The sequence below is a fragment of the Castor canadensis genome, chromosome 15 (assembly GCF_047511655.1).
Source record: "Castor canadensis chromosome 15, mCasCan1.hap1v2, whole genome shotgun sequence".
Taxonomy (NCBI): domain Eukaryota; kingdom Metazoa; phylum Chordata; class Mammalia; order Rodentia; family Castoridae; genus Castor; species Castor canadensis.
Genome location: NC_133400.1, coordinates 82697282 through 82719284, shown reverse-complemented (window position 1 = coordinate 82719284; position 22003 = coordinate 82697282). Strand labels below are relative to the sequence as shown.

The 22003-nt window shown below is 41.8% G+C and overlaps 1 protein-coding gene across 1 annotated transcript in view; it reads left to right on the top strand.

Annotated features, from left to right (window-relative positions):
* The window catches only part of Mcm10 (minichromosome maintenance 10 replication initiation factor), a 35927-nt gene extending 15613 nt beyond the window's left edge, over nucleotides 1-20314 (top strand). The window contains exons 10-20 of the mRNA XM_020169243.2: nucleotides 763-962; nucleotides 2586-2686; nucleotides 3260-3367; nucleotides 3453-3570; nucleotides 5673-5901; nucleotides 7080-7224; nucleotides 8180-8298; nucleotides 10140-10253; nucleotides 11887-12032; nucleotides 17374-17416; nucleotides 17877-20314. Coding sequence (XP_020024832.2) covers nucleotides 763-962; nucleotides 2586-2686; nucleotides 3260-3367; nucleotides 3453-3570; nucleotides 5673-5901; nucleotides 7080-7224; nucleotides 8180-8298; nucleotides 10140-10253; nucleotides 11887-12032; nucleotides 17374-17416; nucleotides 17877-17960 — 1407 coding nt within the window. The 3' untranslated portion in view covers nucleotides 17961-20314. The remainder of the gene's footprint in view (nucleotides 1-762; nucleotides 963-2585; nucleotides 2687-3259; nucleotides 3368-3452; nucleotides 3571-5672; nucleotides 5902-7079; nucleotides 7225-8179; nucleotides 8299-10139; nucleotides 10254-11886; nucleotides 12033-17373; nucleotides 17417-17876) is intronic.
* Nucleotides 20315-22003: the final 1689 nt, after the last annotated feature.

Here is a 22003-nt window from a genome sequence, read left to right as displayed (position 1 = left end):
ACGAATGAAGAGGTACTTCCTACAGTCTTTGAATGGATTTAATGACAAGTTTTGGTTTATCTCATTTTGTCTCCCTTGTTCCTTGATAATAGGTGAAGTAGTGAACAAGACATAGTAAGGACAGAGAGGTGAGATCTAAGAGAAAGTACTGGACAGAGAGCTCCATGTGGGAGCTAGATCATAGAAAATCCATGGTCATCTAAGGAGTCACCATAGAGCAATACTATGTTTCTCTTTTTTTTTCTTTGAAATGGTAGCATTTGTCCAAGAGTCTACCAGAGAAATAGCCAGAAAAGCTGCTAGAAGCTACTTTTTAAATTAACTTTTATAGAGGTAAAATTTACATGTACACAATTAACCATTTCTAAAGTGCCCAATTCAGTGGTATTTAGTTGCACAACCACCAGCTCTTTCAGTTTCAAAACTTCATCATTCCTAAAAACACCCCATACCCAGTAAGGAGTCATTCTCAATCTCCAGGTCTTCTACAGAAGGAGTCATGAGAAATGTAGCTATGTGTGTCTGGCTTCTTCAGGGTTCACTCTAGGAACTGATTTTTTTTGCCATTGTAGGAAGAGAGTGGGAAGGGTGACATCACTTTCTCTATCACTGTGCTTTAAGAGGGAATTAAGAAGAAATTTCGTCCCCTTGGGAGCCATATGGCTCTTTCCATTTGGGAATTGTGGAGGTCGGCAGGCTACAGATGGTACTGTGAGGTCGGGAGGAAGGGACCTTGTCCTCATCAGCTGCTCTTTCCTGCAGAGTGACTGTGAATACTGTCAGTATCACATCCAGGCTCAGTACAAGAAGCTTAGTGCAAAGCGAGCAGATCTGCAGTCCACCTTCTCCGGAGGACGAATACCAAAGAAGTTTGCCCGCAAAGGCACCAGCCTCAAGGAGCGGCTGTGTCAGGATGGCTTCTACTATGGGGGAGTGTCTTCTGCATCCTACGCAGCCTCCATGTAAGCATTGTCAGGGTTTCCTTTCGCCACAAGGATTTTGCTTGTCTTCTAAGAGCAAAGCTGATGGCTGGACTTTCTGTGTCTGTCATAGGACACTTGCCAGGTTTTATTGTTCATTGCTCACTGCCTGTAACAAGGTAGCTGAAGACCTCTTTTATTCTTGTGTAGAAAGACCAGAGGGAAAAAAGAGTAAGTGAGTCATGTCCTGGACGTCTTTCACATAGAGCCTGTTCTTTGACTTCTTACACAGTTGTGCCAGGGCTGATGGTATGGCCACTGGGAGTGCATTCATCACAGTGTTGATAGTCCTTGAATCATTTCACTTAGGACTTTGAGTGAGGTCGCAGTCCTCTGAGAACCCAAATTGAATTTCATGCACACATACGCAGTGAGTCTTCACATAGGGCTGGGATGATGCTGGGCAGATGTGCACGGCCCCTCTCTGGGTGCTGTCTATGGAATCTCCAAGGAGGTGATAAATGGCCGTGTAAGGACCACATTTGAGTGTGTAACAGGTAGGTGCTTGATTCAAGGGAACTAGAATTAGTCCAAGAACAAAACATAGATTTTGCTCCTGATCCAACAGGAATTGGGTGAGAGGATTCACTTCCTGTGTATTTGGTAACATCAAGCATGTTTTCGCTATTTAAATTAATTTCTGTTTTTTCCACACTGTTAAAAGAAGTGTATGTACATATTTTTTAAACAAGAGTTATATAGTTCAACCAAAAGGAGAAAATTAAACCATCTTTAACCTTAACACCTTGAAACCTATTAGTTCCTAGGTATATATGTTCCTAAGTGTCAAGGGTTTTTTGTTTGTTTTTTATGGTGCTTGGGACTAAACCCAGGCCTTGGCTTGGACATGCTAGCAGTTGCCCTACCACTGAACTATATCCTCAGCCCAGTAAATTTCTAATAGTGTAAAATGAACTTCTATGGTACCTATACATTGTAACCTCTCTCCCACATAAAAGGTTTTCTTTGGCAAGTATTCATTTATGTCATTATTTTTAGTGGCTACATAGTATTCTTTTACATGGTTCTTTTAAGCAGTTCCCCATGGGGTTAATGGTATTTCTACTTCTATTTTAAACTAAGCTGCAGTTAATGGCCTACATTTTTTCAGTCCTTAATTATTTGAATTTAAGTTCCTTGACTTCAAATCAAAGTGTTAGCTTTTTTTGTGTGTGTGTGGTACTGGGGCTTGAACTCAGGGTCTTCACTTGAGCCATTCCACCAGCCCTTTTTTTGTGAAGGGTTTTTTGAGCTAGGGTTCTCTTAGACTATTTGCCCAGGCTGGCTTCAAATCTCAGTCCCCCTGATCTCTGCCTCCTGAGTAGCTATGTGTGAGCCACCAGTGTCCAGCTTGTCGGCATGTTTTGTTTTTATTTCTTTGGCCTTCCAGAATGGCCTCAAGCAAGATTGCATGTTGCCTTTTGTTCTTCATCTGAGACAATTCGTAAGCCAGTTAAGTGTGTTGCCGAGACTGGCAAAGCTTGCTTGTGTGGTGCTTTGAGAAACTTGACATTGGTAATGAATACATTGAGTGATTCCTGCCTTCTGTACTCATCATTGCTGGAGCTCATGACTTCCCTTTCTCTGGGGATCTTGTCATTTCAGTGCAGCAGCCATTGCTCCTAAGAAGAAGATTCAAACCACGCTGACTAATCTGGTTGTCAAGGGCACAAGCACGATCATTCAGGAGACGAAGCAAAAACTCGGTAACTGTCTCCTCATCCTCCATTTCTGGCTAGCCACTCATCACGTGTGCTTAGTGGGTAGTGTGGCTAGGCTAAAGGCATCAAGCCTGGTGGCAGGACATTAAGGAAAAGCAGCATTGGTCTAACTCTGTCTTAGCTTCATATGCTTTCTAAGATTTCTGAAGAAATGATGGTCAAACCCTTAACATCCAGCTTTACAACCAGTGCCATCAGCTTCTCCCAATTACCTTTGTTAAAATAGACCTAGAGCAGAGAATGCCCCCACCTGCACATACGGTCCTAACAATGGCCGGGCCTGGCACCGACGCTTGGCCATCATGTGTATTACAGAAGTACTGTATCAAGGGACCCCACTGATAACAGATGCTTCATATTCTAGTCATCACTTACGATACCCTTGCAGTCCTACTAAGACTGATGGTAAAGGTTCAGGGTTCTGTACTGCCTCTTGGTGTCCCATCTACTTCATTTACAAATGACTAAATTATGAGTGACAAGTGTAAAAAATGGCACATCACACAACATCAAACCATCTGAATTTTGAATCTTTTAATGCTGATGCTTACATCCCAGGAATACCCCAGAAGAGCTTGTCTTGCTCCGAGGAGTTCAGAGAATTGATGGCCCTGCCAACGTTTGGAGCCAGAAACTTAAAACATTTAGCCAAAGCCACATCTTCAGGTACCGTTATCTTGTGTGACTGCAGTGTGTGTGCCAAGTTCCCTCAGCCTCTTAGAGAACCCCTCATTCTGGGCTTGTGTTTTAGGACTCCTGGGGAGCCCTAAACCTGCCATCCAGTCTATCTCGGCATCAGCCCTCTTGAAGCAACAGAAGCAACAGATGTTGGAGATGAGGAAGAGGAAATCGGAAGAAATACAGAAACGGTAAGCATACCAGAACTAACATTTCCTGTTTGGATAACTCATCTCAGGAGTTCTCAATGATGTCATAATAAATTTTAAAAACATGACTTCTGATTTTGGTTGTCTACATTTTTTAAATAACCTAAATAACATTGAAGATTGTAATTTCTAAGTGGCTCCTGAAGCACGAGAGTAGTTAGTTTCACCCCGGAAAAAAAGAGAAAGAAGAGAAGTGGGACGAGGGTTTTGAGAAAGGGAAAGCACATGGTCACCTACTTGGCTGTCATTCCTTGGCTTTGCCATAGTTAGACTTTAAATACAAGCAGAGCCAATGAGTAGATTATTGTAGCTGCTCAAGTAAATGACAAAAAACAAGGTGCTAAAAATGGAAGTCATGTAAGAGGCAAAATCAAAAAGAAATGGATGTGGAAGGTGGACAAAATTCAAAGATTCCCCGAATATGGTAAGACCTACTGTTTACAGTATGTGCTTAGCATGTACTGTGCAGTACTGTTCATAAATAGAGTATCTCATTCATTCCTTGCCCTATCTCTGCAGGGTGCAGTTATTCTGGCTTTCTTATGACATTTCCAAAGGTTAGAAAGTGAGTATGTGCTCTCATGGAGTTTCAAGTCACACCTGCTATACTCCAGTGTGTAACCAATTTGCTGCCTCAAATCAGAGCTGCTGGAAGGCAGACGGTCCCGTGTAAAGGAAAGTATTAAGGATGGCTTTGGTGTCAGGCAGGTTAGTGTGAGGTAGTGAAGGGATATCAATCAATGGAGGTATGTACCATGAACCTCCAGTTCTCTCTCTCTCTCTTACACACATACACACACACATACACACGAGGGGGAGAGAGAGAGAGAGAAAGAGAATATATACGGCATTGTACACCTATTGTACACCTTGTGGGAAAAAGAGAACAGTTAAAAAAATTACAACTTGACACATTTCAGGATTTTGTTGGCTAATCAAAACTTATCTTTGGGTGGGATTTGATAGTCAGCTTGTAAACTCAGCCTACAGCTTGAAGACTGGGCACAGGTAATGAAAGGAACTCTGGTCTGGAATTCTGTCCTGGGTCTGTAGGAGCAAAGTGATCTGAAGCCTCAGTTTCTTTGTCTATAAAATGAGAATCTTAGATGATGATTTCTGAAGTTTGCTGTTTTAAAATAGCTCTTAAACCCACATAGAATAATCACCATTCAAGTTGCAAAACCTCTTTGTTAAGGACTTCCAAACATATCTAGGTATTATGTCTTCCAATAGAGTGAACTAAAATGCAAGGGATTCAGTGAGGAGTGGGGTCTTAGAAGTCCTAGAGCTACCCATAGTCTAGGATACCTCCACATCTCAGCTTCAGGTCTGTGCTATATAGACAACATCCATGGGAAAGCCAGTTGGTAAAACAGATCAGTTCTAAACTGGACACAGTGGCTCACACCTATAATCCCAGTTATTCAGGAAGTGGCAATCAGGTGGATAGTGGTTCAAGGCCAGCCTGGGCAAAAATTTAGCAAGACCTTAGCTCAGGCAGGCCTGGTAGTGCATGCCTATAATCCCAGCTACACATAAATATACTGCAGTGCAGTACAACCTGGGCAAAGATACAAGACCCTACCTGAAAAATAACTAAAGCAAAAAAAGAACAGGGGGAAAAAAAAAAAGATCTAGGGACATGTCTTAAGTTGTAGAGTGCCTGTCTAGCAAGTGTGAGATCATAAATTCAAGCCCCAGTACCATCAAAAAAATAAAGGGATTGAACAAATAATTATAGTTTACTCAATGGAAACTCAGCCAAGAGTAAGTGAAGCTAGTATTAGTCTTACTGTGTGTTAATTTGAATTATTGTTTTAAAAATAGGAAATTATTATTTTACATAATAATTATTAATAAAAAGAAGTTATTTTGCTAACAACTAGTTATCATCCGTTGGTCTGCCTAGTCTCCCAGTCCACTTGGAGTCCTGATATTTGTAAGCCTTCGTGTGTATTTTTTTTTGCTGTTTGTTTTTGCAATACTAGGGACTAAACTCAGGGCCTGGCACATGCCAGGCTGGTGCTGTACCAATGAGCCACACTGCCCAACTTCATATTTTGTTGCTGTGTATTTCTTCAAAGATTTCTCCAAAGCTCAAGTGAAGTTCAGAGTCCAGCTGTGCCGTGCTCATCTGGACAGCCCCCTGCCCAGTCTCCACAAACAGGGGCCAAGTTCCCCAGGCTGCAAGGAGCCCTGGCCCCTCAGATGCCCAAGCTCGGGCGAGGCATCTCAGAAGGGGATGATGTTCTCTTTTTTGATGAGTCGCCGCCACAGAGACCAAAGCTGAGTGCGGTAGCAGAGGCCAAAAAGGTAACTGGCTTCTGTTTTCTTTAACACGTGGTTTTGTGTTCAGTGTAACAGCTTGCATTTCAAACTGTATACTGATGGTCAGGAAAGACAAGACAGCTGATCATAATAAGCAGAGTCAAAGTAATTTGAAATAATAATGGTGTCAACATAATACCATTCATTTAATCAAAATAAGTTAGAGCCTAGTTTCTCAGTGCTGTTCCTTGTCAGGCTGAAGGAGACAGCCTCCAGGAAGATCTCGTTTTTATAGCTGGGACATTGGCATTAGGGGAAAATTCTTGAATTGTTAAGGTGAGACTGTAAATAGTGGCTTAAAGAATCCTCACTAGAGGAGGGGCCTGAGGGGTAGAGCACCTGCCTGGCAAGTGCAAAGCCCTGAGCTCAAACCCCAGTACCACCAAAAACAAAAAATCCTTTAGGGCTGGGGGGGTGTAGCTCAGTAAGAAAGTCTTACCAAAATAATAACTGCAGTAATACCAAGCCAGGTGTGGTGGTACACATATATAATCCCAGCAGGTGGAAGGCTGAGGTAGGATTGTGAGTTTGAGGCCAACCTGGGCAACATAAGGAGATCTATCTTAAAACAAAACAACCAGTAATACCAATAATAATAATCACACATATTGATTCCTATTTCTGTACACCTATGATGTTGGTGTGCTGTGTTCTTTTTGATGTACAGGTGCATGCATTGTCTCATTCCATCCACCCGACTATGACCTTAGAAGATAGATCAATGCCATGACCATCCCTATTTTATAAATACAGAAACTGAGGCTGAGGAATGAAGTCATTTCCTTACAGCTACATGCTAGTCAGGCACATGGCTGGAATTCTATCTGAATTTTGTCTGATTTCAAAACTTCCAAAATGGTCACGTGGTTCCTTTTAGCCTATAATCTAGTTGATGTTAAACTGTTTATGTTAGATAGATAGATAGATAGATATTTTTGGTAGTGAGGATTGAATTCATTGTATATTAAACTTAAACTGTAATGATTCTTCAACTTATAGACCATGCTATCAAATTTTAATAATTATGTTTATAAGGCTAGGTAAAATGAAATATTCTACCAGTTTCTATTAGAGAACAAGCAGATCCTTCTGGTTAATACTGAAAAGGGGCACGGGTCTCTCATCTTTTAGAGTCTTACCTTCCTCTTCTCTTTTTTTTCTAGGTAGCTGCTATTGCCAAATTAAGGGCAAAAGGCCAGATTCTTACAAAAACAGATCCAAACAACATTCTAAGGAAGCAGAAGGAACCCCAAGATGTCCTGGAAGTGAAGGAACGTGTAGAAAAGAACACTGCATTTTCTCCTGAAGGTACTGGTGTCAAAGTCAACGGTGGGAGAGATCCCGGTAGTAAGGGAGTTGTTCTAAACCGTAGCCAGCCCTGACGCAAGCCATCCTTTCATGGGCTCTCTCTGTAGAACACCTGAAAAGAATGTCTACAAGTGGAACAGATTGAATTTTTATAATCACATTAAATTGAAATGAAATCAGGCATGACTTGAACAGTTGAGAAAAGGATTGCTCATTTCATTGTTGCACATTTGTAGCAGCATAAAGATATACTTTGAAAGAAATAGTAGTCCTTTGTTTTTAAATTCCGAAATAGGTAATGTCATTTTAGTGAGTGTGGCCTAATAATGGCTGGAACAGAATATCATGTGTCTTTTTTTTTGGTGGTACTGGGGTTTGAACTCACAGCCTCGTGCGTGCTGAGTAGATGCTGTACCATTTGTGTCATGCCCTTAGCCTGTGGTTATGCCATTTTAAAAGTAGTTTTATAAGTAGGATTTTTGTTATTATCTATGATAACCTGCTTCCTGTATTAAAGTGAAATAGAGATTCTAATTTAGTGGTCATGTCTACATGAACCCATGTTGTAGACTGTACCTCTCATTTCACTTTTTTTTTTTTTTTTTTTGGTGGTGGTATTGAGGTTTGAACTCAGGGCCTCATGCTTGCTAGGCAGGTGCTCTACCACTTGAGCCTCTCTGCCAGCCTCTGTTGGATATTTTCTGTGAACTATTTGCCTGGGCTGGCTTCTAACCACAATCCTCCTGATCTCTGCCTCATGAGTAGCTCAGATTACAGGTGTGAGCCACCAGCACCCGGTTCAGTTCACTTCTTGAATTTTCTCCTGGTTACAAACTAGGGTCTGTCAACTTTGAAGGGCCTGGAGGCAGAAAGAAACAGAATGATGGGAAGCCAAATGGATAGGACACACGGTTTTCTCAAATTCCTTTGAAACAGCTAATGTTTTCTGCTCTAGGTGAGGATGAATTGGAACCTGCCAGAAAGAAAAGGAGAGAGCAGCTGGCCTACCTGGAATCTGAGGAATTCCAAAAAATTCTACAAGCAAAGTCAAAGCACACACACATCGTGAAAGAGGTAAGAGCCCAAAAGACCTGGGATGTCACGCCTCTCGAGCCTGACGTGCTCTGTTTCTTCAACATAGTTCTTTTGGGTCTGCTTGGAAGGGCAGGAACATTTCTGATGAACTTTTAACTTTGCCCTTGTTCTTGCACTGAACAATAACAATCGGTTTATTATGATTTGAAAGATATTTAATATTTATAAAACTATTTCCATTAGTTACGGCTCAAATTCTAAATCGTTAGGTTTAAATGGCTCGATACTATTTGCTATTTTCTGCTGTACAATATGGGAAGGGATTCTTTTCCATTCAGATAGCTTCATTTTGGCATTCCAGATGCTTAAATCAGGAGTGCACCTGTAACTCCAATGTTCCTTTTTAAATAAAAGTATTTTGTTTTGCTTCCCTATTATCTTGAAACAAAATTCACAGATAATGTAAATTAGCTATACTATGTAATTTCAAAACTGTCATAATATCATAACTAATGTAAAGAAGAGGAAATATTTTTCCTTATATAAACATTTGTTAGCAGCTATTCTAGAAGATATAATGAGATAGTCAGAAGCTTGGGTTTGTAAGTGTAATGTGGCATCTCAAAATAAGCACTTGTGTACATTTTCTCAATAACTAACATAAGTGCCATATGTTTGTGTCTTTGTTAATGTGATGTTTTAAAAAAAAAAACAGTGAATTGGGAAGCCAACCTACAAATCATTCCTCAGTGTACACAGGACTCGCCTAGTTGTGCTTTCAGAATATTCAGTGCATATTAAAACCATGCATAAAGCAGTTTTGGGCTAGGGTTATCAACAGTTTTCTCACCAAAACTGATGCCCCCTATGAGCACACAGAATCCTTGTAGGACAAGGCATGATCCTGTGAAGTGTGGGGACATCCTGTGCACTGCAGAAATGTAGCTCTCTGGTCCCTGCCAGGGGTAGAGATAGCAAACATCAGGATATTATCAGGATAATAGAAAAGTTCTCCCACAGATTTACAAAATGGCCCTGGGGTTACATTCACATTTAGTGATACCCCTGATGATCTGCTCTTTTGATTAACCAATAACTAAAGAGAAGTTATAAATGACCTTTCTTTTTTTTTTTCTATATTTTTTATTAGAATATATTAGTTGTATGGGGAGGGGCTTCATTGTGATATTTACAATATATCTTAATTAGATTCACACCCCTATCATTCTCCCTGCCCCCCAATAAATCATGTTTCTAGTGGACTTGAAACTCAGGAGAGAGGCCAGAGCTGATCCTAAAAGGCTGTAGAGCGGAGCTTCTTCCTCTTGTGGACACCAAAGCCCTTCTTGGCATGTGTAGCTCTGCTAGCTCTAGTGCTGTGCCCACATTCTGCCATAAATATCTCCCTGGGCTCATCCTTACTCTCTATTGTCCTGAAAACCCACATGCTCTCCTGCCAAGTGCTGAACCAGGAGACCTACCTAATGTGGGGCTGTCATCACCAGGGACCTTGCACACCCTCCCCACGTGGAGTCTGTTAGAACAGTGCAAGTAACTGCTGGTGCACACTGAACTTAAAGGCACTATTACTGATGTTGGTGGTTTTTATTTGTACTTGGTGTTTTAAAAATCATCAAGTACTTTCAGGTCTTTTTTTCCCCCTACATTTCCAGGCTTTTTTCCACTTCTTACCATCTTTGGATTGCAGTTAGTTCATTGAGGTGTAGTATCTAGGGTCCTCTAACACGTAGCCTGCCTCTTCAATTCTGTTTTGATTATTGTTGAACTGAATCATTGAAGTCATTATTAAATTATTGTTTGTGCTCTGCCTGACCATATATTGGATTTGGTACAAATACCCCTGTATGTTTTGACTTCAGACCGAGGCTGAACTGCAGGAATGCTATTTCGAGCCACTGGTGAAAAAAGAACAAATGGAAGAAAAAATGAGAAACATCAGAGAAGTGAAATGTCGAGTAGTGACATGCAAGACGGTGTGTGCGAGGCGGGCGCTTGACTGATGCTGGTGCAATCAGCGGGAGATTGAGAATTTGTGGAATGCAGGGCCGTATCTTCTGATAGGTCATTTAATTAGGCTGAAAAACAAATTGTCTAGGACAGGCAGAGACCCACCTCCCTACCTAATCTAGCCATGGAGCTCTGTGGGTAGAGCTTCTCCTCTGCCCACAGCTCTCAGTCCCACAGATGGGCCTCTGAAATCTTATTCTTTAGCCACTGGGTCCAAGTTGTTCTCAGCATTCATTCTCAAGTGCTGATGTGTCCTCAGTCCAGCATCCACAGGTCCAGAGACCTTGGTGAACTCTGACATCACATCACTCCTTTCCTCTTCTGCCTCCTTCCACTTTTAAGGACTCTTATGATGACACTGGTTCCATCCAGATAACCCAGAATACTCTCCCTGTTTTAAAATCACCCAATTAGCAACCTTAATTCCTCTTTGCCACGTAACACAGCACGCTCTTGGGTTCTAGGAAATAGGACATGGATGTCTTTAGAGGGCCGTTATTCTGGTTATTCTGCCCAGTAGGGCAGAGTTACCACTCTCCCTGGTACCCTTGGTTGCCAAAGTCTACAGTAGTTTATCCAGACCCAATGTAATCACCAGAAATGACATGGCATTCTCCTGGCACCTGCTTCACCCTTCTACTATTTAGTATTCTCTGCCATCTGTTTGAGAATCAGAATAACAGGTAAACTAGGTAGTATCTCTGTCTTTGTATGGCTGCTTGTGAAATGAGAGTAGTAATAAGCTTAGATTCAGGCTGGCAGAGTGGCTCAAGTGGTAAAGCACCTGCCTAGCAAGAAAGAAGCCAACCACCAAAAACAAAGCTATATCCTTTTCAGAGATCTTATAGGAGGAAATGAAAGAGCTACTGATCAGCCTTCCTAAATTGACCCCAAGCCCCATTATCCAGTGACCAGTAATCAATGTTCCATAAGTGTAGGACAGACCACCATAACTATTGAGAGGTTTACAGTCCTTTTCTTCTTTGCCCTTACTATCTTTTTTGAGACAGGTTTTCACTATATAGTCCAGGCTGGCCTCAAATTCATAATCCTCCTGCCTCAGCCTCCTAAGCCACTGGTATTACAGTTATTTGCCACCATGCCTGGCCTTACTATCATCTTAATGTCACAGAAGTTATTGTGGACCTTATGCCTTATGAGGGCAGACACTAAAAAAGGTGGTATTGGAGTTGGATGCCAGTGGCTCATGCCTGTAATCTGAGCTACTTGGGAGGCAGAGACCAAGAGGATTGCAGTTTGAAGCCAGCCCTTACAAATAGTTCTCAAGACCCTATCTCAAAAAAAAAACATCATAAAAGATGGCTGGCAGAGTGGCTCAAGTGGTAAGAACACCTGCCTGGCAAGTGCAAAGCCCTGAGTTCAAACCCCAGTGCCGTTAAAAAAAAAAAATAGTGGTTTTGGTATGAGGAAGAGTCAAGAAGTCACTCTAGTCATGGGAGGTAGATAATGTGGCAAAGGCCCAGCAAGGAATGGGCAGGAACAGGAGAGCAGAAGTTCTCTTGGGGCAGGACCCTGACAGCTCCCCAAGTCTCCTATGGCCCTTACTGACTGGACTGTGCTCCGTGTTGGTCTATGCAGTGCGCCTACACCCACTTCAAGCCCCTGGAGACCTGTGTCAGCGAGCAGCACGACTTCCACTGGCATGACGGTGTGAAAAGGTTCTTCAAGTGTCCCTGTGGAAACAGGGCCATCTCCCTTGACCGGCTCCCGAACAAGCACTGCAGGTATGAGAATTGCTAGGGGTTCTTTAACTGGTGGTGTTCCTGTGTGATGCTAATCCTGGGAACAGCAGGCTCGTCCCATGTCATCATACAGTGCCTACATGTCCCTAAAACTAGAGCTGTTAAATGGAATTTGAGGAGGGCTCCTTCCTCCTGTGTTGCTGTGCCTCTAGCACCAACTGTGGTGCCTGCCCCACAGTAGTTCCTCAGAAAGGCTTGTGGAATCAATGAATGAAGTACACCTGTGCTGGTGGCCTGGTGAACATGTTTGTTACATAATGGAGTATGGGATTTTTCTCTCCACTCCAAGGAATCTTTTTTAGAAGTCTCTTTAATGTGTGAGTAAGTATACGCATTTTGAGAGTCTATTGTTTGTTTTCGGCTTACTTTTTGGGGGTACTTCAGATGAGCGGCAGAGCTGCTGTGTTGCACCCACTGTGATGCCACCCTCAAGGTGGGCTGAGCATCCCTCCTCGGTTCATAAAGCACCCTGCTGGTCCATCTGGCCTTCTCCTGGTCTTATGTGTTCCTTTTACCCCTTCCTCACTCCCTTCCCTCCCTCAGCATAAGTGACCATTCTCTTAGCAGTAATGGTATCTTTCTGCTTTCTTGTCACATGTGTACTGCTTTGTATGTGGACATTTTGTTTTCTAGAAATGGTCCTGTATTAAATGGCTCACTTAGTGTGCCTTTTCACTCGGCTCTGCTCTTAGGATGCCCATGTTTGCTCCATAGACATCTAGTGGTCATTTCTAATGAATAACAGCGCTCCATGACCAGCACCCATCCCATGAATCTGTGGGCATCTGGGTGCTTCCAGCACCTTCCACCCACCCACCTCTCCATTCTCGTATTGTCTAGTGAGAAGACACTTGGGTCATACCCAGGATTAGAGCTGACCATGTAGTGCCAAGCTGCTCCTCAGAGCAGCCAGGGCAGCATCGCCTCTTCCCTCCATCAGGCCTCCCCCGAGGTCTCCAGCTCCTCATGTTTTCATTCATGCTTTTGCCAGAGTCCTGATGCTTATACATTTTAAATGTTTGGTTATTAGCATTTTTAGTATCTTTTCATATGCTTTTTAAGCCTTTTGAATTTCCTTTTCTGTAATTTTCTATTACTATCTCTTATTCATCTTTTTCTTCTTTTTGTTGTGCTAAGGATCAAAGCCAAAGCCTTGCACACACAGGCAAGTACACCACTGACTACATCCCAGCCCTCTTTTTCTTGTGCTTTTTTTTTTCCTTTTTCTTCTTTATTTGCAGATGTACCTATATTGGGTATTTAACATCTTTGTCCCCTGTCATTTGACTCATTGCGAATGTATTTTCCCAAATTGCTGACTTGAATTAATTGCAGTCCTTAGAGAAATTTTCTAAGCCTTATTATCGTTTTGTACTTTGATAGTTTTTTTTTCCCTAATAGTTTTATTTTTTCTCCTAACCTCATCCCTACCCTCAAAAGTACACAGATAATCTACATTATTTTCTCTTCACATCACAGTTTACTTTTCATAGTTGTGTCTTCGGTTAGTCTGGAAATCTACTCTTTTTATTTTTGTGTCCGTAGCGGGCCAGTGTTCCCAGTACACACACACACACACATACACACACACACACACACACACACACACACACACACCAGTGTTCCCAGTACACACACACACACACACACACACACACACCAGTGTTCCCAGTACACACACACACACACACACCAGTGTTCCCAGTACACACACACACACACACACACACACACACACACACACTGCTGTAGGCCACCCCTCAGTAGTTTCCACTTAAACACAGGTCTGTGTCTGAGAGCTTGATTCTCTTTTCAGTGCCCTTGTTTCTGGAGCCTGTTCCACTGTCTTTACCACTTGGGTTTGTGTGATGTCTTAACCATTAGGCAAAGATTCCCCTGCCCCTTTTCGTTCTTTTACAAGATTGACTAAGCTTTTTGTATCCTATGAATTTATAGTAAGTTTATTAAATTCCTTTTTTAAATTCCAATTGGAATCTATGGGAGGGTTGCATTTATTGAATGTCAGACACTAGATATAAAAACGATGGGGTGTCACTAGCATGTCCTCCTTCTTCCTTGAGCTTGTCTTCTGCTCAGTCTGGCTTGTCACCTGACTCCAGTGGGACCAGTGCCAAGCCAGCACTGGGCTGTGACCCTAGCGTTCCAGGGTTTCTAGAGACGGATAACAGTAGACTCATTTCTTGCTCTTTATCCTAAAGTGGATGTATCCAAATTTCTCCTATAGATACAGCCTTTGCCAAGTGAAAGTCCTTTTCTGTTCTCAGTCACAAGACTTTATCACAAATAGGTATTGAATGCCATTGCTCTTTTGTGATTTTATTAACTTTCATTTATTAATGTGGTGCTTCACATCATTACGTTTTTTTGAAATGAGCAGATGGGGTGTAACCGATTTGACCAGCATGCTGGAGATCCTGAGTTCAATCCCTAGCACCTCAGTCATCAATAAGTAAATAAATAAGTAGATTTTTCTGAAATTAAACTTTCTTCCTATCCTTAGGTAAACCCTACTTATCTTGATATTTTTCATTTTAGTGGACCTTTAAATTCATTTAGTTAATATTTTATATAGAATTTTTGTATTTATATACATGAGTGAATTAAATCCATTGATTGTTTTCCTTTTTTATATAGTTTTTGTCTTATTTGCAACCAGAATTGTGTGAACCCTATAAAATGAACTTGACAGCTTCTAGAAACAATTTGTATTAAATAGCAATTAAAACTGTAATCAATCCCACTAAAAATTAATTAGGGCTTGGTTTTGGGGGAGGGGAAGAGGAGACTTTGGTTCTTATTTCAATTCCTTTGATACTTAAGGTCTTTTCATGGTCTGTCTTCTTTTCTTATTTATTTATTTTTTTATTTTTATTTTTATTGTTGTCCTGGGTGGGGGGGTACATTGTGGCTTCATGGTCTATTTTCTTCTGCCAGTTTTAGCATTTTATACTGTTGTGGCAATATAGTCAGAGGAGAAACCAAGCAACACTCGGAGGAGTGGAGAACTCAGATTTTAATTTTTACGCTAGCGGGCCCAGACGTGTACCAGTGTCTGAGCCCCGAACAAAAGATTCACAGGATATTTAAAAGGCAGTGCAGGGTATCAGGTTACAAGGAATGTGCTCTCCCATAAAGTAGGGCTAGTAGTGGGTTAGAGACCTAAGGTTTAGATAAGAGCGGGGAGTGGGGGGGGGGCCTGCTTTGGAAAGTTTATTTACAAGGGGAGACAAAGGAAGGCAGGAATGGGTGCTTATATCTGCATGGTGCGTTTCATCTTGGTCCCAAACTTTTGCGTGGCTCTAATGGGCAATTCCTCACAGCTCTGTCCGAGATTACAGCTTTTAATTGACAGTTTACCATGTTTTACAAACCTGTTTCAAGGCTATCTTCCTCTTCAATACTTTTATATCTGCTTAAGAAAATTATGCATTCAAGTTTATTGATACATTCTTAATATACTTAATAACTTAATAGTTTTTCAGTCTGTTATTTATTGTTTTTTCAAATTGCTTGTTACGTAGAACTTTTTTTGTTTTTCTCCTCTTTTTTTCAGATTAACCTTGACAGAGTCTCTGTCTTCATCTTTATTGAATTTCTTTGTTTTCTTGATTTCTCCCCTTAATAACTTCTGCCTTCTTGTTTCTTTGGGTTGTTTTTGTGGTACTTTTTGACATGTTCTTCAGTTAATTTAAATGTTTAAGTTCAGCTTACTAGTTTTTCATCTTTCTCACGTCTCACATGTCTTTACAGTTAAGTCTTTCCCTCTGTCTGCATAGTCCTGCTTCAGTGGTCTTCACCAAGGCTGACACGTAGTCAAGTGTGTCCTGTCCTTTGTGCTTCTGTTCGTTCTTTCTTGCTTTTGTTGTCAGTGCTGTGGATCGAGCTCTGCCGCTGAGCTTCACACTCAGCCCTGGGTTAGTATTGTTGCTGTTAATCTTACTGGATTATTCCCTGAGGTGGTATTCACTACCACACCCAGACTTTGGAATTTTTTTTTTTTTTCAGTACTGGTATTTGAACTTGGGGTGCTCTACCACTCTACCACTTGAGCCGGACCCACCCAGTCATTTTTTACTTTAGTTGTTTTTTATGTAGAGTCTGACGTTTTTGCCTGGAGCCAGCCTCAGACCATGATCCTCCTACCTACAGCCTCCTGCACAGCTGGGATCACAGACGTGCCACCACTCCCAGTTTATTGATTGAAATGGGGTATCGCTAACAGTTTTCCCTGGGCTGGCCTCAAACCATGATCCTCCCAATCTCTGCTTCCCAAGTAGCTGGGATTGCAGACATGAGCCACTGCACCCAGATGAATTTTTTCAAAGAACTTAATTTGCATGATATTGATCCCTTGGGCTTTTAGGTAAATTCAAGATTGCTTTCAGTCTTTCCAACAGTTTCTCATCAGACTGTTTTCACTACCTTTGGCTTACTTCTCATTGTTAGCTGTTTATTTCCTGGAATCATGCTTCACCCACACCTCAAGTTCTCCAGGGCTAACTCACACCTGTTATTCTATCTACTCGGAGGCAGAGATCAGGAGGACTGTTGTTCAAAGCCAGCCTGGGTAGTTTTTGAGACCCTATCTTGAAAACCTTCATCACAAAAAAAGGGCTGGTGGTGTGGCTCAAGGTGTAGGCCCTGAGTTCAAACCCCAGTAATGCAAAAAAAAAAAAAAAATTTCTGCAGAGCTGGTGTGGGGGAGGGAGCCCAGAACTCACGCTAGTTCCCCACTTCCTCAGGAATTTTTATGGGAATTTTTTTATGGCCTAGATGATTGTTTTAAGTAGGTATTTGATATTGATACTTGACCCTCTGCAAAGTATCTGCAAAGTAAATGACTGAAATGTTAAAAGAGCAAAACATTATGGACATCAGAGGCATTCTGTTTCATTAAGGATACTCGGTGAGGACAGCTCACGGATGGAAGAACGTCTCCTTGTTGTACTTACACTTTTGTAACAGCAGAGCTTTCCCCGGCCTTTCTCTTGTCAATTCTTGGTCTGGACAGAGCCTCATCCCAACAACCATCAATGAAAACCAAGGTTGAGTTAGTCCCCTGCGGCGTGTGTAACCCTGTGTGCCATCATCTGAGCTAAAGGCCATTTCCCAACTCCTCACAGTGCTATTCTTAGCAGCATTAGCGTATAAGCTGATTAGGCCAGTGACATCAAGGTCACCTTGAATAATGCCTCCTTGAATGTGCAGACACTCTTCCCTGTAAAGGTGCAGTAAGTCCTGTTGTCTTTATCTGTGTGGGCCAACACCTCACCGCTGAGCAAACCCATCTTTTCTATTTCAGTAACTGTGGCCTCTATAAATGGGAACGAGATGGAATGCTAAAGGTATGTGTGTTCCTCAGCTTTCTGTTACTGTAACAAAGTACCTGAAATAAGTCATCATGAAGAGGAAAGATTTACTTTGGCTTACAGTTTTAAAGGTTTCAGTTGACCCCACTGCTTTTGGGCCTGTGGCAAGGCAGACATCATGGTGGGAACATGTGGTAGAGAAGGCCCTTTATCTCATGGCTAGGAACAAAAAAGAGAAACAGTCCTGCAGTTCCCTTCAAGGGCATACCCCCAGTGACCTAAGAGGTCCCACCAAGTCCCACCTCTTTAAATGTTCCACCACCTCCCAATAGCACCAAGCTGGGCTCCATGCCTATACCACATGGGCCTTCTGGGGGACATTCCAGATCCAAACTACAGCAATATGCCATTTGAATACTAATTTGTGACTAATTTTAGTGACCCAGGCAAATAATTTTGTTATACCATCTCTCATTAAGTACTCTTACTTTTCTAGGAGAAGACTGGTCCGAAGATAGGAGGAGAAACACTGTTGCCAAGAGGAGAAGAACATGCCAAATTTCTGAACAGCCTAAAGTAGCCCTCCCTCCAGACATTTCCCCTTCCTGCCTTTCCTCTCAGGGCTCTGGAAATGTAGGGGAGTGGTCGGTGTTACCTGTGCTTCTGATTGATGCCCTCAGAAACCAGTGCTGATCAGCCCAGAAGCTTCCACACACATTTAACACTGACGTTGAAGTGGAAAGTCAAGATGTCATGATCTCTCCTATACTCACTACAGACAACTGCACTGATGTGATGCAGTCACACAGATTTTTGTCCCCAAACTGGGAAGTGGACTGAGAGCCACACTTCTGGTCTCTTGGTTACAGAGGGTGCACTTCTTTATGACAGTAACGTTGTGGTGGCTATGTGGCCACCCAGAGGAAAAGAGACAATTGTCACCCTAGTTAGGTTGCTAACCTTCTGAACTTCATTTCGTCCTGGGTAAAATAAGGAAGACTGGACCGAATGATCTTGGAATGTGTCTTCCAGCCCCAACTCTACATAAACACCCTTTCCCATCTACTCAGTGATGATCATTGTCCCTTTTTATGTACCGTACTTGACTCAAGGGTGTTGCTAGACAGACACTCTACCACTTGAGCCACGCACCTGGCCCTTTTCTGTATTAGTTATTTTTTAAGTAGGGTCTTGTGTTTTTACCTGGGGCTGGCCTTGGGCCACAATCCTCCTATCTCCATCCTCCCATATAGCTGAATTACAATTGTAGAAACTTTTTACCTGAGCCAACCTTGATCATGATCCTCCTATCTCTGCCTCTTAGGTAGCTGGAGTTACAGGCATGGGTCACCATACTCTGCCACCGATCATTGCCCTTAATACAGTCTTGGTGTGCTGACATTAAAATGTATGTTCCTTCTTTCTGTTCTACAGTTACTTCTGTTTTGCTCTTTGAAATCAAGCCACTCAACCACTTTGCATTTCAGTTCATCGCTAATACATGTAAGAGAATGAAAGCTCTGTTCTTACATTATTATGGAGCTCTGAGGTGAAAATACCTAAAATCCCAGTATTTTAAAGTATGGATTATTTTAAGTGTGGCTTCAAGAAACTTTGACACCTCTAATCAAAGCAAATACATATCTAAAGCAGGAGTAGAAAACAAAAACAAAAGGCAGAACCCCATGGAGTTTGGGGGTTGCAGATGTGCTTCATACACATCAAGAATTTTAAAGGTCAAACCCTGTGTCAATGACAAAGCAAAAATGTGGGGGTCTTCTCTGCTGGAACAACCTGACTTTCCAAGTGTCATTTGACCCAGAAAACATTGGAACCACCTAAAGGCTGGATGGCTTGGTAGGATTATTGCATCAGGATTTGAGCTCTAGCCGTACGCAGGTTTCCTTCAGGATGATGTCATGTTAGGAACTTGGTGTGTATAAGAGGTACTTATGAGAGATGGTGGATTTGGGTTTTCAGGAGCCTGGAATGAAATTCACATGGCTTAGATCTCATCCAACTCTGTTCCTGCTCCCTGGGTAGAAGGTGCTGTATCTGACCCTGTGTTTCCAAAGTTTATGTCCTGGTCACCAGGCTTCTAGGAACATTTCACTTCCCAGAAGGCTTTGGGAGTTGTTTAATTTGACTAACAAAGTAAAAATAGTTTAATTATTAATAAGAATCAAAAAGCACTTGAAACTTTTGGGGTGGGGTACTGTACTGGGATTTGAACTTGTGACCTTGTATTTGCTAGGCAGGTGCTCTACCACTTGAGTCATGCCCCCAGGCCAAAGCTGAGATTTTTAATGGCTCACTTAGAGTGGCTTCACTTGTCTCATAAACATAAAACAGAACAATGCATACGAAAGAAGTTATAGCTACTTAGAGCTTGAGCAAGTTGTTCTTCCATTAAGTGATCCTCCTACGTGAAAAGCACATTCTCGCTTGAACAGAGGACACTTTTTAATAACTTTAAAAATATTGAGTCACTTCTTAGTTCACTGAGTCTTGGTGAGATTTCATGTGAGGTGCTTTGTATGTGTGCATTCTTAGAATGTTCAGGAATGAGAAGGGGGGGATGGTAGAGTGGGGAGAACTTATCCATCAGGGAGATCAGTCTTTAATCCTACCTTTTAATCCTTTTTGTCAAGGTGTATTAAATGCTTTCATACAAATCAAACGTGTTTCACTTTTTTTTTTTGGCGGTACTAGGGTTTGAACTCAGGGCCTTACGTTTGCTAGGCAGGCTCTCTGCCACTTGAGTCACTCCACCAGCCCTTTTTTGTGCTGAGTATTTTCAAGATAGTGTGTTGGGCACTATTTCCCTGAGCTGGATTCAAACCCCAGTCCTCCTGATCTCTGCCTCCTGAGTAGCTAGGATTACAGGTGTGAGCCACCAGAGCCCTGCTATTTTTTTTCTTAGTCTGTTATTGGTAATGTATTGCGTCAGAGCTGGCAGTCGGGTGAGTAAGTCCCAGGTGATCTAAGGTAAATGCTGGCCACGTCCTTCTTGGAGGATTGGTTGATCTGAATTTAGGATCTTTGTAATACACTTGAAGAAAATCAACTTTCTCTTGAGTTTTATTAAGATACAATGTGCTGCATGCATGATAAACAACTGACTGAGAGTTAGTAAGACACAAACTAGTGTTGCTGACCTCTGCTTGCTGGTAATGGGATTGTCATTTTTTTTGGGGGGGGGAGTTTTAAAAGCTGTATACACTGAATAATTCAGGCTCATTAGTGTATTCTTTGAGACCCGAAAGTGTTAATAGGGTGTCTAAATTAGTGAGAAACTACCTAAAAAAATACTGTTCATTTTATTACTAAATCAGTTCTTCACAGATACCATCACCATCTCCAAAAAAATACTGGCATTCCTGTAAGAAGCTTTATAAGACTGCTTAATAATAAATTACACAGTTTTTTTTTTAACTGTGGTCACAAATTGATTTAATGCATAAAACTAATATCTGGTCATTAAAATTTAAGCCCAGCATGCATGTAAATCCAGCTCTTGGAAGGCTGACAGGAAGATCACAAGTTTTCGGACAGCCTGACCTACATAGTGAAACCCTGTCTCAAAAAAAAAAAAATTAAAAAATTAGAGATAAAATAACCCAAGTAAATGAAACTGATAAAAAGCACAAATTTCCAAAAAATGTAAAAGTCATTCTGGGACTCAGAAAATTACCACCTCCTTCCAAAAAAAAAAAAAGTAAAGGCATATAACAAGTTGTAATGTCTCACCTGGAGCATGCACAAAAGTTTTGTTTTGTTTTTCGGTGGTGGAGATTGGACCTAGGCCCTTGAACAAGCTAAGCAGGTGCTCTATCACTGAGCTATACTCCTACCCCCCCAAAAAAAAATGTTTAAGAAAAATGCAGGGCTGAGGGTATGGCTTAAGTGGTAGAACACTTACAAAACCCTAAGTTCAATCCCCAGTACTGCAAAAAATGAAAGAAAAAATTTAAATACCAGTATATGTAAAACTAGTGAATAAAAACGAATGACAAATGTACTCTTTGACAAATTTGTCTTCAGCTACTTACCTGGAACCCCTTAAGAGCAAGGGGAAAGTAATGAACAAAGAAGAGAAAGCAAAAGGATATGTCACAGGCCACACTGAACAAGGCCAGTCTCCAGAAATACAAATTGCTCTGGTACTAATTTCCTATTAAGTGCGACTGCATAGATTCCTGGCCGTGTTACCTTTGGCTTCCTTCCCCCTGCCAAGGAAATGGCGTCCAGTGCAGGAATTCTAAGCTGACTTTGAAAACCCTGAACTATAATGGAGCCCTTGTAAAGGATGGGGTGAACAAGGTAGAAGAAGCATTCAGCCCCTTTCTGCCAGAATTCTTTATCTAGAGCCAACATGCCAACTGGGCCTATTGAGATTTTGGGGTTTTTTTTTTTTAAACTGGCCACTCTCCCAAGCCATTCTCAGGTTTTAACATCTGTGTGGCCCCAGCATTCCTCCCTGCAGGTACAACAGGCAGGTGGCCGTGTGGTGTAGCTCTGAATCAGACTCCATCTGCTGCCATCCACCTGTTCCCTAGCCCAAGGGACTCTTGGCCATCCTCCAGAGGGCACAAAGGTGCGCTGCCTTTCCTGGCAAGACCA